The sequence below is a fragment of the Sorex araneus genome, chromosome 1 (assembly GCF_027595985.1).
Source record: "Sorex araneus isolate mSorAra2 chromosome 1, mSorAra2.pri, whole genome shotgun sequence".
Lineage (NCBI taxonomy): Eukaryota > Metazoa > Chordata > Mammalia > Eulipotyphla > Soricidae > Sorex > Sorex araneus.
The window spans coordinates 49069099-49081324 of NC_073302.1; the positions used below are offsets into that span (position 1 = coordinate 49069099).

A 12226-nucleotide genomic window follows, 5' to 3' on the forward strand; every position below is an offset into this window, starting at 1 on the left:
GTATTATATTTATAATTATATACATTTATAAATAAACATAAACATACAATATAGTAAGTATATTTATGAATTATAAAATATATTTATATGAAATAAACATGTTTGTTATATTTTATTAATATATTTTACATCATATTTTATTATAATATGACTCATGATATAGTTCTTTTTTGGTGAAATAATATAAATTTTAAAGTATAATTAATTTTAGAAGAGTATTATTTCCCTTTTTTTCTAAAAAATTAAAGTTTTTTGAGAACATCTCTAAAACATACCACTAGTGAATCAAAAACTACTGGAATACTTTATTTCCTTTGTGTTCTTGTCTATCTCCATCACTTGTACATTGACTGCCTGCAGGACTAATACAGTTAGGGCAGGAAAGGAAAGGTCTTGTTGTCAAATGAGGGAATTTTAGTTTCTATTTTGTTAAATTAACGAAGCAAATAATAGAAAATCCGCAAAGTATATTCATACTCCAATTCCTCATTGGATAGCAGAAGACACAGGTACAGAGGAGTTGTGTAACATATCCAAACACAGATTTTTGTTTAATCACCTCCGTTTGAAATGTCCTAAGTGAGTCTGATCTAATCAAAAGTCATCTATCTCCTATGTTCATTTTAGTTCTCTGAATAGTGAAATACTGCCAGAGAGCTGTTGTGAATTCCAATTGTGTCTTCCTGGTACCGGGAAAGTGTATGCCTTTCCTATTCTTTATTAACCTGAGAGAAAGAAGTAGACACAAGATAATAACCTATTTTTGAACTTCCTCCTGGGAAATAGGCATTAACTAAATTGTACTGAAGAAAACAAGACAGATAAGTTATGAGTTATCTAGGAACATATACTGGAGCCAGGATTGGCTTATCTAAAGGCCAAATTTCTGTCTGCCGAATCAAATAAAATAGTAGGTAATTATCTAGATTACCTTTATTAATTATCCATGATTAACTCATAATAAAGCTATTGTTCACTTCTTTATTCTGTTTTTCAAAGTGCCAAGAGAATAAAAACCCTGGATTCCATTGTTTATATATCTATTTCTTCTTCCACTTTTTCCTCTTTTAAAGGATGTTATTTTGGATAGGCACATAAAAACAGAAATCTGAGAAAAGAATCCTAGTAAAGTGTAAGTATTTTTCAGAATGTATTTAAAACTTTAAAAACTAGAGTAGAAAATAGTGGTTCTTGATAGCAGTGTCTATAGTCAACTTCTTTACATTTTAAGTACTTCAGATGTTTCTCTAGTTGGCTTACATAGTGCCAACTATGTAAGTAAAGTTTCTTGATCACCGACTCTATGTTAAATATTATATAGACAGCGTAGGTTTATTATCCTATTTAATATTAATAATTTCTCTTTAAAATAGATACTATTTTAACCTAATTTTCAAGTAAAAAATAGACTTAAATTCATAAATAATCACTCGAATCAAATAGCTAGTTATTATAAGGTTGGAGTTCAAATTGAAATTGATTCCAAATCTTACTATCTGTGAAAATACTTTATTTTGCTACTTTAAATTTTTTCTATTGAATCAACCACAGTGAAGTGATAGTACTACAAAAAATACATAGTTGGTTTCTGAATAAGGAATTTATGAAAGAGTGGGCAAAAGGTGAAAAAAAGAAGCATCTGACTTATTCAAAGAGATTATAACTGAACTTATGCATGAATCTGACAAGTTTAGCTAACCCCTGAGACCAAATACTGGAACTGTGGAGCAGTTGTCTTTTATTGGTTTGTTCTGCTTTGGGGCCACACCCAGTGGTGCTCAGGGAGTACTACTGGCTCTGCGCTCAGGGAATTACATGAGGTACCGGGAATTGAACCCAGGTCAGCCATGTGCAAGGCAAATCCCCTACCTATTGTACTCTCGCTCTGCCCCTCTTTATGCATTTTTTGGATGCACACCCAATTATATTATTTTAACAACAATAAATATATATATCTATTAGGCGGGCTGTTGTGATAGCACACCAGGTAGGGTATTTACCTTGCACACGGATGACCCAGGTTCAATTCCTCCGCTTCTCTCATAGAGCCCATCAAGCTACCGAGAGTATCTCTCCCACATGGCAGAGCTTGGCAAGCTACCTGTGGTGTATTCAATATGCCAAAAACAGTAACAACAAATCTCACAATGCAGACGTTACTGGTGCCCACTCGAGCAAATCAATGAGCAACAGGATGACAGTGATACAATGATACAGTGATCTATTATGCAGTTTGTAAGTGATTGCATAATTGACTGAAAATCTTTTTTGGATATTGTCCAAAACAAAATCAAATCTTCAAAGGACAAATTTGTTGAGATTGGCATTTTCTAACACTATAATTCAGAGTCTGAGTGTAACTGATAAAAAGAACATATTTAATTGTTTTGGCTATGACAGTGATTAAATGTGTCTAGGCTCACCAATTCATGAGGGTTAATAGTTCTCTGAGGCAAACATTCTGAAATATATTTATTATTTTTAAACTTTTAATGGATTAAAAGTAAAAGGTACATGACCATCACGAAGTTTTTCCTATCTTTCCAAACCAAATACTTTTACAAATTACATTCTTGTTAGAATTTGCTGGGGAAAAAAAAGTATGTCCTTATACACAGACAAAGACAAAGCCTGCCCAATATATACATGATCAACAATGGCATTTGATTTCAATGGAATGAATTTTACTTTTGCTTTTTAATTGAGGTATCATTTCCCTATAAGTTTTGATTATAGTACTTCAGTATAGCTGCATTCCAAGATAACTATGCCCAAATGTTTGTTTGAAACAAAAGCAGAGAAAATATATTATGAAAGAAAAGGAAAAGATAAACTTTAAGTTTAATCTACTGTTGGACAATTGTGGAACTTCCTCAGAAAAATTACTAGCTAAGGAAATTCTTTAAATGTATGGTCCTTTCCTTTTTTTTTTTTTTACTTTTTGGGTCACACCCGGTGATGTATAGGGATTACTCCTGGCTTTGCACTCGGGAATTACTCCTGGCAAGTGCTCAGGGGACCATATGGGATGCTGGGAATCGAACCTGGGTCAGCTGAGTGCAAGGCAAACGCCTCAACCGCTGTGCTATCATTCCAGCTCCATGCATGGTCCTTTTCAAATCCACTCCTAGCTCAATGATTTGAGCTGATTATCTAAGGTAGTACCAGTAATCTGGTTATGGATGCAGTCTCAAAGAAATCAGTTCCCTATAATTCTTTTAGATGATATCCAAGGTCATGTGAATAATCAAGGTAGATTTTATTTATATCTAGGAAATCACAACTGTATAAAAATTATGTCAGTTAGGAAAGCTTTATTACAGAATATTCAACTAAATATAGTTTAAATATAGAGCAGTTTAATTATTTATATTTTTGTTATTGTTTTTGTGTCACACATCTCTCTACACTCAGATTACTCCTAGCTGATTTGGGGGAATATTTGGGTGCCAGAGATTGAAGTCAGATAAGATCCATGAAAGGAAAGCATCCTACCCACTGTACTATTACTCTGGCCCTCTAATTACTGACATTTAAAATAATCTAATGGCAATGAAACCAGGAATACTTGAGTAACTCAAGGATGCCATGAGTAATCCAGGTTTTTTCCTTACTTTTGTCTTCACCATCTTTCCAGGATTAGCCTCTTACTTTATTGCTTTATAATTACAAGATGGGTGTTCCATTCCCATATATTTATAATTACAAGATGGGTGTTCCATTCCCATACATGCAGTATCTGAGGTGGGGAGACATGGTGACAGGTTTATCGCTTCATCTTGCATCAAGAAAGTGAGTTTCTCCAGAATCCCCTTGGGAAACATACCTATTTGCATGCATTTGCCAGAATTATGCCAAACTGCAAGGAAAACTGAGAAATCATGCAAGCAACTTTTCATTATTTAAATCAGAGTGATACAAGGAGGGAAGATTCCAAATTGCAATATCCATCTCAATGGGGTAGTTTACTCTTTTTAGTTTTTTTCCACTTTATATCATGAAATAATTGCAATCCAGTAGAAGTAGTTCCTTGTTCTATAAATTTTCATAAAGTCAAAGAGTAAGAGAATTATTCATTTATAAGCATTGGAATGAAATTTTATGACTCTTGGTACCCTGCTATCCACCATGAATGAAGAAAGCATAAAAGGACAAAATCTCTCTCTCTCTCTCTCTCTCTCTCTCTCACACACACACACACACACACACACACACACACACACAAGTGCATGGTGGCAGAGCTGGAGAATGGGTGGGGTGAATTCATAGCATTGCTTGGGGAGCTATGTTCCAGGGATCAAAACCAGGATCCTGTATGCAAAGAATGCCCTGCTCCATTTTGGAATTTTCCCATAATGATTCTGTTCTTACCATGTAACAAAACTTGCTTGCTAAGAAGTTCCTAAAAAGAGAGAATAAAAATCATTTGGGATTAACCACTACGGTTCACTAGTGACTGAAGCCTTACCATGACTCTCAACATTCACTCTCAAGCAGGTTGACAGAATTAGGTAAATTATCTTTTTAATGTTTAATACCTTATGCATTCCAATATTAAGTATTTGATTTGCTTTTCTTGATTATAAAGTGTCCTTTTTGTATGTCAAAAATGCTTTTTTTCCAATTTTTAAAAATTAAATCACAGTGAGATTTACAACATTTACAAAATTGTTCATGATTGGATCTCAGTCATATAATGCTCAACACCCATCCCTTCACTAGTCTACTTTTCCCACCACCAATGGTCCCAGTTTCCCTCCTGTGGCCCCCCTCCCACCACTGTGGCAGACACTTTCCTTCTCTGTCTCTGTCTGTGTCTCTCTTCGCACCCCCACCTTTCTCTCTTTCATTTTGGGCCTTATGGTTTGCAATATAGGTAATGAAAGGTCATTGCCTGTGCCCTTCACCCCCACACACTCAGTGACAAGCTTCTAACCATTGACCTGTTCTCCCGGCCCATGTTTACCCTCACCTTATATATTAGTCTCATCCCACAAATGAATGCAGTCATTCTATAGACCTGTTTCTCTCCTTCTGCCTCAATTCACTCAACATGATACTCTCCGTGTCAATCCATTTATAAGTAAATCTCATGACTTCATTCTTTCTAACAGCTGCATAGTATTCCATTACAAAGACACTATTTTGTCCTCTGGTTTTCCCTGCAACATAGATTTTTTTCTTTTTGGGGTCACACCCAGCATTTAACAAGGGTTACTCCTGGCCCATGCACTCAGGACTCAGGAATTACTCCTGACTGTGCTTGAGGGATCATATGGGATGATGGTAATCGAACCCGGGTCAGCCGCATGCAAGGCAAACGTCCTACCCACTGTGCTGTCACTCCAGCCCCTCCCTGCTACATAGAACATAGCCTGAATCAAGTCAATCCTACAGTCATATTAATAAAAAAAAGAATATAATATCTTCTTGAAATGCTAAATAAGTACCCTCTTTTCAAAGCAAATAACTCTATAATAAAGATTATTTAAAATTTTTGTAAGATAAACTTTTTTTCAGGATGGTAGATTGTTTTATAAACACACCTATAGAGAATAACAGGATGAGTCACTGTCACTGTCATCCAGTTGCCCATAGATTTGCTTGAGTGGGCACCAGTAACGTCTCCACTGTGAGACTTGTTACTGTTTTTGGCATATTGAATACACCACAGGCTGTGCTGTGCAGGTGAGATACTCTTAGTAGCTTGCCAGACTCTCCAGGAGGGGCAGAGGAATCAAACCTGGGTCAGCCATGTGCGAGGCGAACGCCCTACCCACTGTGCTATCGCTCTAGCCCACGGGGCGAGTAATATAAGGTATCTAAGTGAGGACACCTAGATTACCACTAACCCTAGATCATAAAAATAATGAGGGCAGGGAAGGAAATAAACCCAGGGGGAGGTAAGAAGAGCCAAATAGAGAGTAACAGGTATGGATGGGATCAGGGTCAGGTGCCTTGGACACATTGGTGGTACAGAGGGTGGTATAACTATACATATATATAAACCACAGAGCCTTAAAGCAGGAGATCAAAATTACAACAACCAAATTTGACAATTTTTCTGTCAAAAAGGCAGGTTGGGGGTGGGTGGAAAGTGGGGGAATCTACAGAGGGAAGTTAACTTCTGCAGAAGGATTGGTGCTGGAATACTATATGCCTGAAACTCAACTGTAAATAACTTTGTGAACCATGGTGCCTTAGTCAATATTTAATTTTAAAAATTTATACCTATATATTTGTTTTAGGCTTAATATATGCTTCCCTCAAAAGAAATATTACCTTTTTATTTAGGTTTTAGGCCATCCCCTGTTTAGGTTCAGGAGTTATTCCCTGTTCTTTTAGGGGCTAACAGGTAGCTCCTCGCAATACTCTGAAGATCATGCAGAGCTAGTTCATGTAAGCATGAACTCAGTCATTGAGCTTTTTTTCCAGGCTTCTCCCTGTAAAATTTTAATTTGCATTTAGGAATATAATTCTTGCCTATTCAGTACAAATGTGTTCCACACGAGGTTCAAGTTCTCCTCTTTAATGCTGAGTGAGTTGATGTGTCTTAATAATCTCCAACTGTGTTAACTTCTCCCAGGTGCAATCTTGTTCCATGAGGTTAATACATTTAATACACACACTTAGTGGAGTTGTTTTTATCACATCTTGAAAGTTTGATTTGTTAAAACACCCAGTTTCCAAATTTAAAAATTTTTTTCGTCTGTTTGTCACAGTTTTAGGTAAAGCAACTTTATCCCATAGTTGCCTTTCCTCCCCTTTTTATTTTTCCTCTCCTAATGGATGTAGTTCTGGTTTATAGGAACAGGACAAGTGATTAGAGAAAAGTGATCTTAATAAAAAGTTTATTTTCTAGAATACCTCACAACTGTTAAAAAATCTATAGGGGACTAAGGAAAAAAAATTTACTATGTCCGCTAATTTTGTTTTTATGTTTGTTATGAAAATTTTTAGCTAGCTGAGTATGTTAAGAACACAACAAGACACTTTAGTGTCTTGCTTAACTAAGTCTTGAGTCAATGGAGAGCTTTAGTAACAAGACAAACTTTTATTATTTTCTTATAGTTAGTAACCTACTGAAAAGTCATTCACTCTGTTTTCACTCACTTTTTCACGAACATTGTACATTATATAAAACTATTATAAAACAAGGCAATAGAAAATGTTTTTAAGCATTTAAAATACAGTTTCGTATCCTCTTTAAAAAGCCATTTAAATAGAAACAATTATTAATTATATCTTATTCTTACTCATTACAATATATCTCTAAGGATTTCTTATACACATGCTTTATTAAGTTGCTATCACTATAGTCAGTAAATTAATCAGTCAATTAGTTTATATTTTTCACTAATTCCAACTTGTCTCCCAACCCCCTTCTTCTATTTAATTATAGAAAATAAGTCAGGCACTGGCTTCAAGGAAATAAAGTTTTAAGAAGTAACTTGTTCTTGAAGGATTGTAAGATTGAAGGAACATATCAAGTGAACAACAAACACACCCTGTTGTCCTTATGTGGAGAATCTTCTGACAAGATCCCTTCTATCCACATGGAAAGTGGTAACTTACTAGAAGCAATTAAACTTTGGAGTTTTATTCCCTTTCCCTGGGATCAGAAGTTCCTTGAGTTATACCTTGAAAATCTTTAGTGCTCTCCTTTGGCCTAAAACAGGCTGCACCTATACAGACATTTCAAGAGACTAATAAATAAGTAGCTAACATAAAAAGAAAGAGATGCTTCATTTACACATAAATGTCCTGTTTTCACTCTGCTCCTTGCTCTCTCTTAGCTGTTCTATGGCACCAATGATGAAAATATAGAAGTTTGGTTACATAGCAGAGGGGAAGTGTGTTGATACATAAATTGCAATAAACATAAGTAAATTTCACCCACGCGGTTCGGGAGTTTGGAACAGGTGCTCAGTAGCCATAACACCAGTGCCCAGCATCTCAGTAAGTTAGTTGAAAGTGGAAAGTTGAATAGAAACTAAATGAAGTTGTGAAGTTGTCCACGTAGGGAACTAAAAAGTATTCAGGACGGCTTTCCTATACTTGAAAAACCCAGTGTCTGTGCAACTGGGTTTTCCCGACCATTAACAGAAGGAAAAAAAAAAAAAAAGCTGCGGGCTGATGGGCGGGGGGGGGGGGGGGGCAGGGTGGAGGGAGTACTCCAGGATTTCCCCTGGACAGTTGGGATCCGGGATGGAACGATGGAACGACACTGGGCTCTGTAGAGGAGACGGGGAGAGTCTTCACGTGCTTTCAGCTGGGGTGCAGCCGGGACCAACAGAGCAGGACCGAGTGGAGGGAGGGAGCGAGACTGCGGGAGGGTGTGCGGCTTGCAGGCAGGACCGTGGCGGAGGCGCGAGCCTGTCCGGGAAGGGAGGACCTGACTGCGCACCTGCCTGGGCTCGGCTCCCCGGGAGCGAGACAGCCCTGAACTGCTGTGCTGGGGATGTGGGCAGGAGAGGCGCCACTCGCGCGTCCCCGCTCTCACTGGGTCCCGCAACTCCGCCAACTCCCCCAACTCCCCGGCAGCCGTGCCCCCGCCCGGGAGAGGCTTAGGGGTAGGATTTGGATTCCTACCCCGACACCCTCCCGCCTTCTCCTCGCCGGCACGCCTCTTGCGTGAGATGCATTCCCGCCTTCGGGTGCTGCCGCCGCCGCCCCCAGACGGTCCGAGACCCCTGCAGGAACGCGGCCGCGCTCGGGGCAACGCGGTCCCGCGCCGCGCGCGCTGCCCGCCGAGGTGCAAGTGGCGGGGCGGGAGGGGGGGGGGGGGACGCACAGTTGCAAACTCTTGGCCCGTCCACGTGCCCCTCGCTTCCCCACCCGCACCCCCCGCGCTCTCCTCTGTCCTTTCCCCGTGTACGTTTTGATGGTAGGAGCTTCTCTTAAGTGCTAAATTCTCTTATCTATCGCCTATCCGTTGGAAGTGACCGATGGTTATCAGGCTCTTTTTGAACGCTGACAGCTGAGAACGCCATAGGGAGGTGGTGAAAGAGGAAGAAAAGTGTAAGTGTAGGTGTGTGCATGAGTGTGTGTGTGTGTGTGTGTGTGAGAGAGAGAGAGAGAGAGAGAGAGAGAGAGAGAGAGAGAGAGAGAGAGAGAGAGAGAGAGAGAGAGAGAGAGAGAGAGAGAGAGACCAGCGGGAGGGGGGAGGGCAGGGCAGGGGGCTCCCCTCTCTTTGGAGGACAGACAGAATGATACATATTGTCATTAACAGTTTTGACCCACCCAGACCCCACCCTTCGGTTGCATCCATCACACAGTCATTACAAAGGGGCTCCGCTGTCACACTGCTAGCCCTGCTCCCGGGGCTCTCGGGCTGGTTTAATGAGGTGCACCCAGCCGGGGCTATTGTGCCGCGCGAACCAGGCAGGAACGAGACGGTAACGATCCTAGCAGTTGCTCGGAGCAGCCCCGCAGCAGCAGCCCAGCCCAGACCTCAAGTGGATGGATGCCTCTGGAAGCGTTTTCCTGAACGATCCCGTCAGGCAGTGGAAGACTGTGGCGGGGCTAGTCAACTTAGACGGGGCATTCCTCTCCTGCAGTTGAGCTGGCTGGAGGCAAGTGCAGTCACTCGGGTAATCGCGGGGGTGCTAGGGGCGGCGGGGGGTGGCGAGAGATGGTGGTGGTGGTTTTAAGCCAGACCTCAGTCAAAAGGTGGCTTGGATCAATTTCCCCTCCAACCACTCAACTCTCCCTTTAACCTTTTGTTTTGTTAGCTCGGTTTTTTTCCATCCCCACCCCCTCCCTGGTGTGGTCTGAACCCTGCATCTTGCTCTTGGGGATTGTGCATTTAAATGTAATTCTGATGGGTGAATGTTCTTTCCTTTTTTGTTGTGATTACTAGAGATACTTTAGTCCTGCCTTACCAGTTCTGCGTCCTGCACAAGCAGTTTTGAAAAATTAAGTGCAAAAAGCATGACAAAGCAATATGAGGTTGCCGTGGTAAGTGAACTTTTAAAGCAAAAATTACCATTTCTTCTCATACGCTGGTCTTTGGGTGGTTTGAAGGGGAATCGTCACACACAAAGGACTGGGGGCTGGGAGGAGGGGGTGGTGAAACCAAAAACCTAAAGCAAAACAAAACCAAGAGAAAAAAAAAAAGCAAACACGGGAATTCTAATTTTATTTCTTTTCCTTAGTTTGGTCGGTGGACGAGCTCCGTGTCTATGTTTGATGCTCTTAGGATGGGCTTGATGCATTCATTTAAAAGTGATGCGAGTTGGCAGTCAGCAGGGTCGAGGTGGAGGGGAGGGAGAAGAGAACTAGGTTATTGTTTGGTTTCTAAAGACCCGAGCTGCTCTGACTTTCTGAACTCAGGAAGTCGGCACTGTAGCTGGACTATCCCTGAACAAAATCCTTAAGGAGAAAAAGCAACTGGGGTCACCCTCATTCATTCCAACCATGTCGGTCTCTCACCTGTCCTGAGAATCTCTATCTCTCACCTCTCTCAGGTAGCAATATTGGAAACCATCCTTCTTAGACAATCTTTTTTATGTTAAATGATGATCAAAGGACACATTTGGAAATGTGTGTTTTTAAAAGAGTTGAGACTGGAGAAGAATTGCCTACTGCTCTCTTTTCCTCCTCTCCCTTCTCTTCTCCATCCTAATTAAAATAAAGTGTACAAACTCATTTAAAAAGTCCTCCCCCAATTTCTTCTCTTTCCTTTATAAAATAGGAGGCAGGTTTCAGGGCAGTATTTCTGTGTTTTGGTCCTTAGTCGAGTTCATGTTCTGAAAATAGTTGTCCAGTTGAATATGTTGATGAAGTTGATTCTGAGTTTGGTATGAATCACTCTTCTGAAGATTTCCAGATTGTTTAGCCAGTCCTGCACTTAAAATATATAAACACTCAGTCATCCTAACATTTTTTTGCTTGTGGATCTAATTGCAAGAGCTGTTTCCATGGAGATGACTAGGTTGCCCTATATTGGACCTGTACCATTCTCTCATGAGGCAAGGCCCTCTTAAGTTTTTTCTCATGTGAATGATGGTATGGAAACAGCTCAAACTCCCCATAAAAGAAACTGGTGCCTTGTTTGGTTCAGCCCATTTATAACTTTCATTTATATTTGTGCAGGTACTATTACATGCTTTAAATTTCTATTCTGAAGAATTCCTAAATTTCTAAAATTCTACAGGAAACACAGAAAATAACTTTTAATTGACTGTATTGCAATAAAGATGAGTGTATTTTATTGGGCAAATATTCTGGCTCTATAACAATTGACATTTTTACTGTTTTATTTAACATTACTATAATTGATTACTAACTGCCATTGGACAGTGATGCCTTTTGCCTGTGGCTTACAAAGTCATCACTATTTCTTTCAGTCTTACTATTTGTAACCACCATCCTTAAAGAACAATTTCTTTGAGAAATTAAACACCAATTGGCTAACTGAACTATCAGTCTATTGGTATGAGACTAATCCATACAGATAAATCTTAAAGATGTATCTCAGAAGAGTTTAGCTTCAATATAGTATTTTATACATTTGTAGTAGCAAGAATTTCATTTGAGGAAGTTGTCTTTCTTCTGTATTGATATTTATGTAGCAAAGATATTCTAATGATAACAAGTGTTTTTAACTTTATAACTTACTTTAAACCAACATTTGTAGCTATATTTTTTTAGTTAATCTTGAACACTCTATGGGTTATTTTTAATAAGTATTTTGTTACATTTAAGAATACAATATAATAAAGAATTCACTGTCTTCTTTGCTGTACAGATATTTACAAATAAATTTATAGACTGTCATATGTAATTAGGTTACTTTTACACTTGGATGAAATTAAGCTTAACTAAAATGATTTTATCACATTCACAATCTCAAGCAAGTCCTTCACTCTACTGTGTCTATATACATATTGAAAATACTGTTTCAACTGGAGATATTTTTAAAATAAATTAGAACATTTGTTATTATAAATAATAATAATAATATTGGATATAGTTTAATTTCCTAGAAAAAGTACTTATACAATTAATGCTTTATATTCCTGACTCTTCCTTACAGGCAGGCTCAGATTTGCTAAATGTTCTCTATGTGGAAATTTCATGACAGAATGTAATATTGTAATAATTCATCTTTCCTCATTGTTCGAATCATATGTTATTAGCACATTAAAATATAGTAACCATGTTTTTCTTATTTCCCTAAATGTCATTCCATTAGAATAGATATTACAATAAATATTATAAA

At 38.8% G+C, this 12226-nt stretch overlaps 1 protein-coding gene across 2 annotated transcripts in view; it reads left to right on the forward strand.

The window, feature by feature from the left end:
• Positions 1-8899: 8899 nt before the first annotated feature.
• ELAVL2 (ELAV like RNA binding protein 2) overlaps positions 8900-12226 on the forward strand; it is a 176546-nt gene continuing 173219 nt past the window's right edge. Inside the window, exons 1-3 of one of the 2 annotated variants that reach the window (XM_055137408.1) lie at positions 8900-9021; positions 9233-9575; positions 9863-9960. In XM_055137408.1, coding sequence (XP_054993383.1) covers positions 9934-9960 — 27 coding nt within the window. In that variant the 5' untranslated portion in view covers positions 8900-9021; positions 9233-9575; positions 9863-9933. Of the gene's footprint in view, positions 9022-9232; positions 9576-9862; positions 9961-12226 lie in introns of those variants that run through there. The other variant, XM_055137380.1, reaches the window with a different exon arrangement.